This window comes from Zootoca vivipara, chromosome 5 (genome assembly GCF_965207765.1).
Source record: "Zootoca vivipara chromosome 5, rZooViv2.hap1.1, whole genome shotgun sequence".
NCBI lineage: Eukaryota > Metazoa > Chordata > Lepidosauria > Squamata > Lacertidae > Zootoca > Zootoca vivipara.
Genome location: NC_142588.1, coordinates 70,348,845 through 70,362,096, shown reverse-complemented (window position 1 = coordinate 70,362,096; position 13,252 = coordinate 70,348,845). Strand labels below are relative to the sequence as shown.

Genomic DNA, 13,252 nt, shown 5'->3' with positions numbered 1-13,252 from the left:
ATGGGAACTGTGGGGTTGATGCTACTGTCTCTTCCCAGCCATAATCAAGATTCCCTCTTAACCAAGATACGAGGCTGTTTCCATAGATAGGAGGGAACTTTCATTAGCAGCAACTCAGGTTAATGCTGGCGAAACCACTGTTAAAGAACTGCAGGAGAAGACTTAAAAGCCATTAGGACACAAGTTAAAGTCCTGTTGGATCAGACCCAAAGCTCATCTTATTGAGCAGCCTGTTTTCATGGTGGTAACCAGATGTCTGGTGGAAACCCTGTGTTCCGTGTACTGACCTAAGTTTGCTTTTTACCTACCTAGGCCTGAATGGACTTCTGAATTAAACATGTACAGAGTGGAGGCAGCCTGGAAACTGACACAGTGGGATTCTCTGGAAAATTACATAGCTGCAGGTACCGTAGCTATTTAGAACAAATGCCAAGATGTTACTTGTTGGCTGATGCTGGATTAATTTTTAATTAAAGCAAATATCAGATCTACAGTAAAATAATAATAATAACAACCTGTATTGTGTCGCTGCTGGATTACATTGAAATGAAAAAGTGCTTTTTACTCTCTTTTTTAGATGAAAAGTCAAATACATGGAGTGTTAGGCTTGGACAGCTGTTACTCTCGGCCAAAAAGAAAGATGCTGCACGGTTCTGTGAAACTTTGAAAGTTGTTCGAGCGGAGCAGATAGTTCCTCTTTCGGCAGCGAGTTTTGAAAGGGGGTCATATCAGCGAGGTTACGAATATATTATCAGGTGCAGCTTCCTTTTCACATGTTCAGCGTCTCAAAGCATCAGATACTACTTCAGCCTTTCATTTCGTGCACTGGGAGACATTTTTGCTGAAACCATAATGCACATTTTAAACAGGGCTCATTTGGGATAACTCTAGGCTTTTTCTTACCCATCTTGTTCCTGCTCCGGGCAAGAATTCCAACATAGCAAATTTACCCGTGCATTTTAAAAACCATATTGGAGCCATGGCTACGGTCAGAAGGAGAGGTAGCCAACCTGGTGCCCTCCAAATGTTGCTTGTACTACAACTCGCATCAGCTCCAGCTAGCCTGGGCAGTGGCTGGGGAAGATGGAAGTTGCAACTTCTTTTTTTTTAATGCTTTCACTTTTATCATAAGTTTCTGGAGAAGAGGACAGGATATGAGATTTCCCGTGAGATTGCATTAGTTTTTAGGCATCTTCTGTACACTGCAGTTGTGGCGGGGAGAGTAAAATGTTAGCAAGATTGTTCCATTTGGTATCCTGATGATAAATTCACATTGTGTATGTTGAGCATTCAGTGTGCTTAGAATACATAATCTTGGTAATCCTCTGGGGTGGATTAATAGTACTAGTCTTTCCATCCCCATCTGCTTTACAGGGACATAGAGAAATAGGTTTTGCATAGAGCCATCTAGTGTAGGAGTTGAAAACCTGTGCTCCTCCAGATGTTGTTGGACTACAGATCCCAGCATTCCTGACCGTTGTTCATGCTGGTTTAGACTGATGGGAGTTGTAATCCATGAACATCTGGAAGGCCACAGGTTCCCTGACCCTGATAACAGAGATCATCTAGATCTGAGATTTGTATCTGGTAATCCCAGGTTGCTTGTTCTAGGTCTTCTGGGTCATTTCAGGAAGTGTATCAGTAGTTCTCTTGCATACCACTCCCAGAAGGGGTTCTTGTTGAGGTTACTGAGGGGATTGTTCATGCAGACAGTGAAACAGAATGAAAACACATGGCACCGTGTTGCTTATCAAGCTGATTTTGTTTTGTTTAACCGCAGGCTACACATGTTGTGCGAGTTGGAGCACAGCATTGGATCAATGCTTCAGCAGCCTGATAGTGATCATGGTAAAGATTCTTTGAACTGGTGTGCTCGCATAGAAATGACGCAGAACTCGTACAGAGCTAAAGAGCCCATCCTGGCACTTAGACGGGCTTTGCTCAGCCTCACTAAAAGGTGAAGCCAGGCTTATTTTGTGTGCTTTCTATCCTGAAACTTTGAGTTTCTACTCTTTCCAAGTGAGATATTGGCTAAAATGGATTGAAATGTCATATTTAAACAAATAGAATCCCACCACCAATTCCTTCTAAAACACACAAGCATATCTGTTGAAAAAAGCTTGGGTGTGTCTGAGGTGTGACTATTTCATTTAAGCTTTGCAATTACATATGAAGTGAAAATTAAGCTTCATGGTTGAGTGAGGATTAGAACCTTAGGTCTGTTACTCCAGATTAGCTCCCCAGGCCATAATCTTTCAGTATGTCCTGAGTCTACTGATCCTAAGAAAGATATATTTATTCACATTGCTTGTAGTGCAAACATTTGTGTTCCTAGTTAGACCTAGAAGCAGCTTTGCAGGGTGAGAATGATCCAGAGTGTCTTAATGTTGGAGCTATCAAAGATAATGTCATTTTGCAAGTCATCATGTAAATAATACTATGTAGTAGGCAGAACTCTGATGAATAGGATGACTCATATGGGAAGATGCACAGGAACCAAAGCTTTGTTTTAAACCAGTAGCTTGAATGAGGCTTGGAAGCTAACAGGTAGCATGAACAATCGTCTTTTAAGATTGACTAAATTTGTGGAACTGCTTCTAGACTCGGCATCTTTGGTACCTATTGAACACCTTTCACAAGCAGTTCATTTTTTAATCTTAGTTTATATTTTTACAGAAAGGGTTACAGTGAGCAGATGGGAGAATGTTGGCTCCAAAGCGCTCGAGTCGCCCGTAAAGCGGGTCATCACCAAACAGCATATAACGCCCTCCTCAATGCTGGGGAATCCAAATTATCTGAGCTATATGTAGAAAGAGCAAAGTGGCTGTGGTCCAAGGTAAGGAAGTTAAATAGAATAAAGCCTGCTGTCATGACACTAGGGTTGGACTCTTCTTTGTCAGGGGGTGAGGCTGGGGATTCAGAAAACGTGAGGGAATTGCCCACGAGGCCAGCCCCAGATGGATATAATAACACCAGAAGTACATACACAAGTCTGTTGTGCCAGTGGTCCACAGTAGTTGTGATGGCATCGTCTGACTCCAGCTCAGAAGCCCACAGTCTCCTCCACTCCATCAGAGCTGTTGACTGCTAAAGCAGACTGATCTTCTTTTAAAAAGAAGAATCTCCTCTTTCCAGAGATGGAGCCAGCTGCTTAAATGCAACTGCACCCTTATTTAAGGTTCAGCCGAGGATGGTTGCTGCTGAAGCAGCTTTCAAGCTCTGCCACTGAAGCTTCGCCTTCATACGGCTAAAGACAGTCCCTCAAAGCAAGAGTGTATCCCTCCATGCATAACCGTGGAGCAAACAGAACCTTTTATGGAAAGGTGTACAAGTTGGAAATAAACAAGTGAGGCTTCTATATGTGAATTTATGGGCATGTATCTGTAACACTCTGGGTCATGTTTTATTTACAGAGTTTCCTCTTTGTAAAATTCAGAAAATGAATGCTAACTTATTGATAATGGTTTTTCTCTTTTAGGGGGACGCACATCAAGGTCTTATCATTCTTCAGAAGGGGGTTGACTTATGTTTTCCAGATAATCAAGTATCACCTGACACCAAAAGTAAACTTATTCACGGGCAAGCCCTGTTGCTGGTGGGAAGGTTTATGGAAGAAACAGCCAACTTTGAGAGTAATGCTGTAATGAAAAAATATAAGGTAAGCACTAAACCCCAGAGCAATTATGTAATATATTTTAACATGTAAAGATGTAGTAAAGGCGTGTCGAATTATATGATATGCTTTTCAGTTTGTGTATTTTTTTCCTAACTTGTACAGTTACATTTTGTAGGACATTGTTCAAACATAACTGGCTGAATGAGGAATTATATCCAGCATTATGCAAATTGATATGCAATATGCACAGTCCATCCTTCATTTCTGCTCTTCCTCACTGCCAGTCCTCTGTGCCTCTAAAAAAAAATGCTGGCAGAGGTGTCCAAACACTGTGGGCTACGGTGGATTCGGGGTGGGGGGGAGTCACCTAATATTTGGGTGGAGGAATTTTCCACCACTCGTGCAAGGTTCCCGGTTTTCAGATGATAGTCCCTTCTCCACGGCGTCCACTGTAGCTCCATAAGACACAACCCTGACCCTCTGGAAATACTTTTTTGGAGTTCTAGGGGTCCACAGGGAGGAAGGAGGAAGGGAAGCTCAGTTGTACAACCAAAGATTCTTAATTCTAACTATTCATTTCCACTCCCCTTCCCATTCCCCCCCCAGGATGTTACTACTTACTTGCCAGAGTGGGAGAATGGACACTTCTACCTTGCGAAATACTACGATAAACTGATGCCTACAGTAACAGAAAACAAGATGGAAAAACAGGGAGAACTGATTAAACATATTGTTATTCACTTTGGAAGGTTAGAAGGCACAGTTGTTGTTAGCTATATTTGGTTATGTACATTAAATTATTGTCACTATGTAGCAGATGGCTTGGGGTTGTATTGATTTAGCAGGAGTGTGTACACAGCCTTGGTATGGGTTATGGGATTAGAGAACCATTTATACCATTTACAGTTTTCCTATTAAAGATTACATGTCAGCATTTTACTTTCAGATCCTTACATTTCGGAAATCAGTTCATCTATCAGTCGATGCCAAGAATGTTGTCTCTGTGGCTTGACTTCGGAGCTAAAGCATATGAATGTGACAAAGGTAGGAATTTTTTTATATTAAAGAAACAACACACTGTTTCTACATTATCTGGAGACAATTTTCTTCTCTTTTTACACTCATTGCATTAGTTTCTGTATTCTGGATCTGGATGGTCCAGTTGGAGTGACCAGAAGTGAACTGGTATTGACCTTATGATATGTGCCATGATCGTTTAAAAGTAAATATCAGTGAAGATTTTCCAGATCCTCATAGCTAAATAAGGATTGTTTTACATCATATCATCTAGCTAGTCGTCATGATCGTGCACAAATGAAAAACGACTTGGCTAAAATCAACAAGGCGATTACAGAGCACACCCAACTTTTGGCTCCTTACCAGTTTCTGACGGCTTTCTCTCAGCTGATTTCCCGAATCTGCCACTCCCATGATGATGTCTTTGTTGTTCTTATGGCAATCATTGCAAAGGTTTTTGTAACCTACCCTCAACAGGCAATGTGGATGATGACTGCTGTATCCAAGGTAACTTGATAAATACACTTGCATCTCCATCTCCCTCTCTCTCCCTCCCTCTCGCTCTCTCTCTTTCTGTTTTTAGCTTTCTGTCTCCAAACAGACCACTTCAGTTTTCAGATACATGAGCAAATTTTGTCTGTGTGGAGTTGCCACTTTCTTTAAAGGGTCCCTCATGCACAGTGGTTTTAATATACAGTACTAGATTTCCAGTCCCTCTTTAATTTTCTAATCAAATATCATTTTCTTAACTACAAGCAGAGGAAGCTGAAGTTAGGTCAGTTATTCTGAGTATTTTAAACTGCATGACAGGTCAACTTCATTTATTTTAAAATTTTTATCCCAGGCAATCATCCTTCTAGACATTGAGCTAGCACGGATCTGCTTAGCTGCTTATAACCTTCCTCATAGGCCCTTATTTGAAGCCATGCTGTCTCACTCATACATAGTATTTGAATCTCATGAGGGCTCATCTGGGGCCTATATTAGTGTTTTTAAGATGCCAGGGAAATAAATTTTGGGTTTTGCAGTCTCTTAACATCTGTATCCTACTATTTCTGCTGTGCTGGTTTTTAGTGCTGCCTTTAATTGTTCTAAACTGACGTACTGTGGTGTTGTTGTAAAACCACCCTGGAACGTTTGAATTGAAGAGTGATGCAGAGATATTTGAAACGAACTCTTTCTTTTTTGTAGTCCTCCTATGCAATGCGTGTGAACAGATGCAAGGAAATCCTCAACAAAGCTATTCACATGAAGGCATCTCTGGGAAAGTTTATAGGGGATGCAGCTCGCCTGACAGATAAACTCCTAGAGCTCTGTAACAAATCGGTAAAGTTTATTCCGCACAGAAGTTGCTCCTTTCCCATAGTTTAGCGTTGCTAATCAGATTTAAAGGGTTCATCTACTTGATGAAACAATCTACTTGATGTACAGTCTGGTGTTTTCTTCTGGAGGAGGCCCCAACTTGCTAGAGCAGATGACGGGTGATGATGCAGGACGAGCACTGCAGAATTTATTCCATCAACGGTGTCAGTTTTGCTGGGAGATGGACGCTGTTGGACTTCACCTACAACATTGTTATTATGCTACTTGACAATTGAAGATAATAATTTAGGTTGCATACCTAAGCCCATTTGCTTGGTAGTAAACCCTATTTAACCCAATGGGACTTACTTAGGAGTGGATAGGGTTAGGATTGCCGTCTAAGACGATTTATAAAGATGAGAATGCTAGGTTACACATCCCCGAGGCTTCAAAATCATTATTTCAAAGTGATCAGATTTTCAGCAACTTTATTGGTTTTAATAAAGAGATAATTGATAAATAAGCACACTTTGGTATTAAGAGGACTTTGATGAGCTATGCTCAGTGCTTTTTTTCTTTAAAATGGTTATGGGGTACTCTTATTTTGACTCAAGTAAATCACCATTTTATAGTTCAAATCGGGAAAAACAAATACAGTAAATGGACAAAAGTACAACGATTCACAAAATGTTTAGGGGTATGCGTACCCCTGTGTCCCCCCCCCCAGAAAAAAGCACTGGCTATGCTTATTGTTGTACTGACTAAATAAATAAATAAATAAATAAATAAATAAATAAATAAATTCAGCTGTTTGCTTGGTTTTCCTTGCACAGTTTAATTATTGCATTCAGGTTAGCTCTGACACAAGGAACTCCCCTGGACATAGTTTGTAGAGATAAAGTTCAGTCCCATTTCACAAAACAGAGGGAAGAATTGGAAATATTCCTAACTTGTGAAATAAAAGTTGTATATGGAAACTTTTAAGAGTGTCAGTATCTTCTAAGTATTTACCTTATCCTTTGAATAGTATGCATTAACTTTTCCCCCCAGGTTGATGGGAGCACCTCCACATTAAGCATGAACATTCATTTCAAAAGTCTCAAAAAGCTGATAGGGGAGCAGACGTTTAGTGAAATCCTTATTCCTTTGCAATCGGTAATGATACCCACTCTGCCTTCGGCTCCTGGCACACATTCTAATCATGATCCTTTTCCCGGGTGTTGGCCTTACATTGCTGGCTTTGGTGACACAGTGAGTATTATGTCTGTCTTAAGGTTCTATGTTTTTTAGAATTCTTTAACATTACTTGGCTGCAGAAGTGAATAACAGAAAAGAAACAGAGGGGAAAGGGTATTTGATAAGGGGAAGAATGGACTGGAGCCCCGAGGAGGTTGTCTGGATAACCAGTATACATATGGACTGATGTAAAGTTTTGAGATTGTTTGGATTAGGTGTAAATTTCACCAAGAGAATACATTAAGCTAAATTGCTAAATTGTTGCTGTCTTTTTCTTTAGGTTGAAATCCTTTCCTCTCTTCAGAAGCCCAAGAAGATTACTTTAAATGGTTCAGATGGGAAGTCCTATATCATGATGTGCAAGCCAAAAGATGACCTAAGAAAGGACTGTCGACTCATGGAGTTCAATTCCCTGATAAATAAGGTTCTTTCACTCTTTAAGTGTGTTTTGCAAAGCTGGATATTGGCAGCCCAACTAACCTTTTCACCCCCTTACTTTCCATTGGGGCTTTGTAGGAGTATTGCCTTATTAATTGCCCCCCCAAATCATGAAGTAATAAAGAAATAAAATTATATTCCCAAAAAGAAGAGACTTGAAACAAAACAATATACTGTTTGCCATATCAACTATAGCGACCATTTATGATATTTATTCAAGAATCCTCCTCCAGACTCTTTACTTTTGCAGTACAGTTGTACCTTGGATCCCAAATACCTTGGTACTTGGATGTTTTGGCTCCCAAATGTGAGTGTTCCAGTTTGAAATGTTCTTTTGAACCCAAACATCTGGCGGGGCTTCCTGCAGCCAATCAGAAACCGTGCTTTGGTTTCCGAACGTTTTGGAAGTCGAACGGACTTCCGGAACGGATTCCGTTCAACTTCCAAGGTACGACTGTACTAAGAATTCTTCATTGCTAGGCATCGACGCCTGCATGCATAAAAGACCCTTGAAGCATCCAAACCATAAATGAGCAATCTTGACCATTTTAATTCCAGTAGCCACAACCTTTCAGGCGTTGATATTTTTTTCTACAGAGCAAGTGTTTGATCCAAGGATATGAGAAGAAAGTGAAACCCCTGGATCTGTTTTCATAACTCTTAATACCCCATGGGCTTAGTCTAGAAGGCAACACTTAATTACTATCTAGCTTTCCTTTTCTGAAAAAGTGCCCCCCCCCCCAAAAAATCTCATCCTCTGATGTCATATACCATCCTGACCACTCTGACAACTCTTGACTCACACCAATCATCTGATATGCCAACCGTAACTGAGGAAGGCAGATGCTGATACATGTAACTAAACAGTTTGAGATACTGTACATACTATTTTTCTTATTTGTACAACTATAATAAAGAACTATGGGATGGATCCCAGCCATTGCCAGTCCAGCAAATATTTCAGCTGAGGTACTTTTCAAATGTGACATTGGGTATGTGGTGGTGGTGGTTTATTAAGCTGTACGGGGTTATATTTCGTTAGCCTCCATGAATTGCTGCTGCCTACTTCCTACTTCACACTACTTTAGAACACCAACTATCTATGCCCTTTTTGGCAGAAGAGAGAATAGCATGGAATAGCTGGAAGAGGATGAAAGATAGGTGGGAGGGATTTTATTTATGTGGTATATATGGCATTGGTCTTATGGTTGGTGATATGTTTCTTCCATAGTGCTTAAGAAAGGATGCAGAGTCACGAAGGAGAGAACTCCACATACGAACCTACGCTGTTATTCCTCTGAATGAAGAATGTGGAATAATTGAATGGGTGAACAACACTGCTGGTTTAAGAAATATCCTGATCGAATTATACAGAGAGAAAGGTAGGAAACAAAAGCCCTTTTTAAATTGGGGGGGGGGAATAAATTTGTGAGTGACAACAGAAGATGTGGAAGGGAGAGTGTGGAATGTTACACAATCCTTCAAAATATGTCATGTTGGTCTCCCATGCTCTGATTAGTATACAGCAGCTGCATTTTTACATAATGGTAAGCAGTAAACCATAGCTTGCTACACATCAAAGTGTGCCTACTTTTTTCCTCTCTGCTAGTGCTGAACGAAAACCAACTACAATACTTGGTTTACGGTTGTGCCCAGATCAGGGATCATATTTGCTTTACTCGAAACCAAATCATGATGATAAGCCTTGGTTTGTTCCGGGCTTACCTATTGTGGTTTGAGCAAAGCAAACCACGACCCCTGGTTTAAATGTTCAAACTAAGCCAGGGTCCTTGGTTTGCTTCCTCCGTATGTGATTGGGGAGGAGCAGGGAAGGAGCATAGCAGGTGCGATTCACTTGTGCACTGTAAGCTGTGGCTTATGGCCTATCAAAAGGTGCAAATGTAGCCTCAGTGTTTACTCAGCTATCATCGCTGACTAGCTTAACTGTATAGCATTAGCTTACTGCGTCTAACTGATTTTTCTTTCATAGGTGTCTACATGAGTGGAAAAGAGCTACGTCAATGTATGCTTCCAAAAACAGCACCTCTGTCGGAAAAACTGAAAGTTTACAAAGAAACTCTGCTTCCCCGGCACCCTCCGATTTTTCATGAATGGTTTCTAAGGAAATTCCCTGATCCTACTTCATGGTCAGTTTGTTGCCCTGTACTATTGCAGTTATGTTGCCGTCATGCCAAAGGGTTAAAAAGAGAGCCAGTTGTAATGTAGCAGAAGCTGTGAAGGCACTAAGTTTATTCATCATAGTAAACTACGTGGGATCTTGGTTTCTTTGCTGTGATCAGAAATATTTAAGTCTAAGGATAAGAAGGCCAAAATAACCATGTGCTCCTATGGTATTTCATCTTTCTAGGTACAGCAGTAGATCAGCCTATTGTCGTTCCACTGCAGTGATGTCAATGGTTGGGTACATACTAGGGCTTGGTGATCGTCATGGAGAAAATATTCTGTTTGATTCCTTAACAGGTGACTGTGTGCATGTGGATTTCAACTGTCTGTTCAATAAGGTGAGAAACTAAAACACTTCCATTGTCTGTCTCAAGTAATTGAAAACAGTTTTCCTTTTCAAATGACGTTGCACGGTTCAAAGAAGTTGCACAACTGAACACTTGACAAACTAAAGGATTATGTTGGAAGTTACATCATGAATATATTTCTGTGGTGTCTGCTTGAGGTACTCCTGTAAATGTTTAAGGCAAACTTCACTTCAGAACTTACCGTAGCATTATATGATGCCAAAAATATTTCGTTTTGGCATCCAATGACCAAATCAGCTGCTAGCAAACAGTTGCTTTATATAGTTTTATCTGTTCATTATGCTCAGAGAAGATCACGACAAAGCAAAAAGCAAAATATAAAGACATCAACTATCACTATATGTATATGAGACCATTCAAAGTATCTGTTCGCCTTTCAGATTTTGCATAACAGTATTAAATTTACAGTAGTGTGCCGGTTGGTTAAGTTTCGTTGGAATTACAATCTTGTGCAACAGTTAATGTGCACCACATGAGAAGGTTAGTCTTACGAAATCCTACAATGAATTATTTTCTTTTGAAGGGAGAAATGTTTGATTTTCCGGAGATTGTTCCATTTCGCCTTACACATAACATGGTCAATGGTATGGGTCCAATGGGGACGGAAGGGCTCTTCCGAAGGGCTTGTGAAGTTACACTGAGACTCATGCGGGATCAGAGAGAACCACTAATGAGGTACAATAACAGAGACATGAAAAACTTCATATGCTATCTAACTTTACAATGTGAACTATTTAACCACTGTAAATTCCTAGTGAAAACTTTGCTTTTTTTAAAAAAAATCTGCCAGAGCATTTGCATACAATCACTGGGTGGTAGCTAATATTAGTCATACTCAAAGGGGACATGTTGAAATCAGTGGACTGAAAAACTTAAATTCATAATTTCAGTGGGACTATTATTAATTATTGTTGTTATTATTATTATTATTTAAATTTATAAACCACCTCTCATCAGGAAATTTTAAAAACATTTTAAAAAGAACTCTGCTCTGTTCTGAATTCTCCTGGGCAGTCCCTGCCCTGGGCCCGGAGGTGAGAGGCAGGGACAGGACCTGCAGGCACTCACAGCAGGGGAGTCCTCCTGGGCAGCAACAGCAGCAGCGGCAACAGTCCTTATGAGGCCTGTCAGGCCCCACCCTGGGCCAGGTGGTGAGTGGCAGGAACGGGGCCTTCAGGCACTCAAGCAGGGGATATACCATAAATTATATATCAATGGAAAGATAATTTAATGAAGGATGTAATGCAACCAAGTTTGTTCAGTCATCTGTGTTCTATCAAAATATACAGTATAGCCAATAAGCAGAAAAAGAAAGCACAATTTACTTAGGTTGATATGCAATGAGCATGAGTGTTTAGAGAGTTGCATTACATTCTTCATTAAATTATTTCCATTGACATATAATTTTATAGTGTTACAGTGGTACCTCAGGTTACAGACGCTTCAGGTTACAGACTCCGCTAACCCAGAAATAGTACTTCGGGTTAAGAACTTTGCTTCAGGATGAGAACAGAAATTGTGGCGCGGCAGGCTCCATTAGCTAAAGTGGTACCCCAGGTTAAGAACAGTTTCAGGTTAAAAACGGACCTCCAGAATGAATTGTGTGCTGTTGCCCCGTGCTCCCGGGCTGCTTCTTGGGTGAGCTGCTCTGCTTTGGCGGTGGCGTAAGGTCGCGAATATAGGCTGCAATTTAACTTTTCAGGGTTGGAATTTGGAAGAAAGTGTGGCTTATATTCGGGCCAATACAGTACATGTGAGATGCTGTGAGCATTTTTAAGGAAGAGTGAGGTGTAAGTAACAACAACAATAACAAAGTTATGTTTGTGTAATGATTTAGAATTGCAGAAGTTGAAAGATGTATAAATATGTTTCTTTCCCACTGAAACTGCATCTAAATTAATTTTCTTGAACCGTTAACTTCCCTTTGTTTATATGTTATCTAGCGTTTTGAAGACTTTTCTCCACGATCCTCTTGTGGAATGGAGTAAACCAGTCAGAGGCAATACAAAAACCCTAGTGAATGAAACTGGAGAAATTGTCAATGAAAAGGTGACTTGGTGGGGGTGGGGACACCTTAAGTACAGGCAGGACAGTTAATTCATATTGTGTGCCAAAAAATCAGATTCTGTGCCAAGGAGTCCCACACTTGGACTACGTACACATCATACATTTAAGATACATGACCCCCCCTCCACAATAATCCTTGACTACATTTCCCAGGATTCTTTAGGGAGTCCATGTGCATTAAATGTATGGTGTGCACACAGCCTTGGTGTACCAATAAATTATGCAAATTACAGTTGTTTAGTTTACAAGTTCCCTTTTTGAGCTGAATATCTGAAGTGGAGTGCAAGTCAGTATGAGTAACTGGAAGAGAGGAATGGCTGGCAGTAGTAATTAATAAAAAATAGCTATTAATGCAACCTTCAGGTGGGGGACAGATGTAACTGCTGCTACTAAAAGATTACCTTTTAGTCTATTAATGCCACCCTTTTGTCATCTTGACTACTGTTTTCTTGCTTTCAGGCCAAGACCCATGTTTTGGATATAGATCAGCGACTTCAGGGTGTGATTAAAAACAGGAATAGAGTAAAGGGCCTGCCTTTGTCAATTGAAGGACATGTTCACCATCTCATTCAAGATGCAACAAATGAAAACTTTCTGTGCCAGATGTACCTTGGCTGGGCTCCACATATGTGAACCTCGAGCATTTACAAATGAGTTGCTGATATATATATATATATTGGGGGGGGGGTTAGTTCAGGGACATCTGTTTTTTGTTTTGTTTTTTTAAAAAAAAATTCCTATCATTTCTACTTTGGTATTTTCTGCTAGCACAACTCTGTGTTTCAGTGTGTGATTTTGTTTATATTCCATATTTGTATATAAATGCCACTTGCATTTGAAAAGCCATTTATACAGATTATTAAAGAGCTGAAACCTTTCATTTAAAAAAGTTTGAATGCAGCATTTTAGCTACTCAATATTTTTTATATTTTATCTCTATTAAAAGGGTATGCACAATGCCTAGATTATCTCCCCATTCCACATCTGAAAGGCCTTTTTTAAGTGCCCCAAATACTAATACATG

The 13,252-nt window shown here is 40.2% G+C and overlaps 1 protein-coding gene across 1 annotated transcript in view; it reads left to right on the top strand.

The window, feature by feature from the left end:
- Positions 1-13,117, top strand: part of ATR (ATR checkpoint kinase) — a 48,282-nt gene extending 35,165 nt beyond the window's left edge. The window contains exons 31-47 of the mRNA XM_035133767.3: positions 313-404; positions 578-755; positions 1,781-1,957; positions 2,677-2,836; positions 3,479-3,658; positions 4,223-4,365; positions 4,563-4,660; positions 4,908-5,140; positions 5,825-5,959; positions 6,986-7,186; positions 7,452-7,595; positions 8,841-8,991; positions 9,600-9,756; positions 9,978-10,131; positions 10,685-10,836; positions 12,105-12,210; positions 12,688-13,117. Coding sequence (XP_034989658.1) covers positions 313-404; positions 578-755; positions 1,781-1,957; positions 2,677-2,836; positions 3,479-3,658; positions 4,223-4,365; positions 4,563-4,660; positions 4,908-5,140; positions 5,825-5,959; positions 6,986-7,186; positions 7,452-7,595; positions 8,841-8,991; positions 9,600-9,756; positions 9,978-10,131; positions 10,685-10,836; positions 12,105-12,210; positions 12,688-12,861 — 2,635 coding nt within the window. The 3' untranslated portion in view covers positions 12,862-13,117. The remainder of the gene's footprint in view (positions 1-312; positions 405-577; positions 756-1,780; positions 1,958-2,676; positions 2,837-3,478; positions 3,659-4,222; positions 4,366-4,562; positions 4,661-4,907; positions 5,141-5,824; positions 5,960-6,985; positions 7,187-7,451; positions 7,596-8,840; positions 8,992-9,599; positions 9,757-9,977; positions 10,132-10,684; positions 10,837-12,104; positions 12,211-12,687) is intronic.
- The last annotated feature ends 135 nt before the right edge of the window (positions 13,118-13,252 follow it).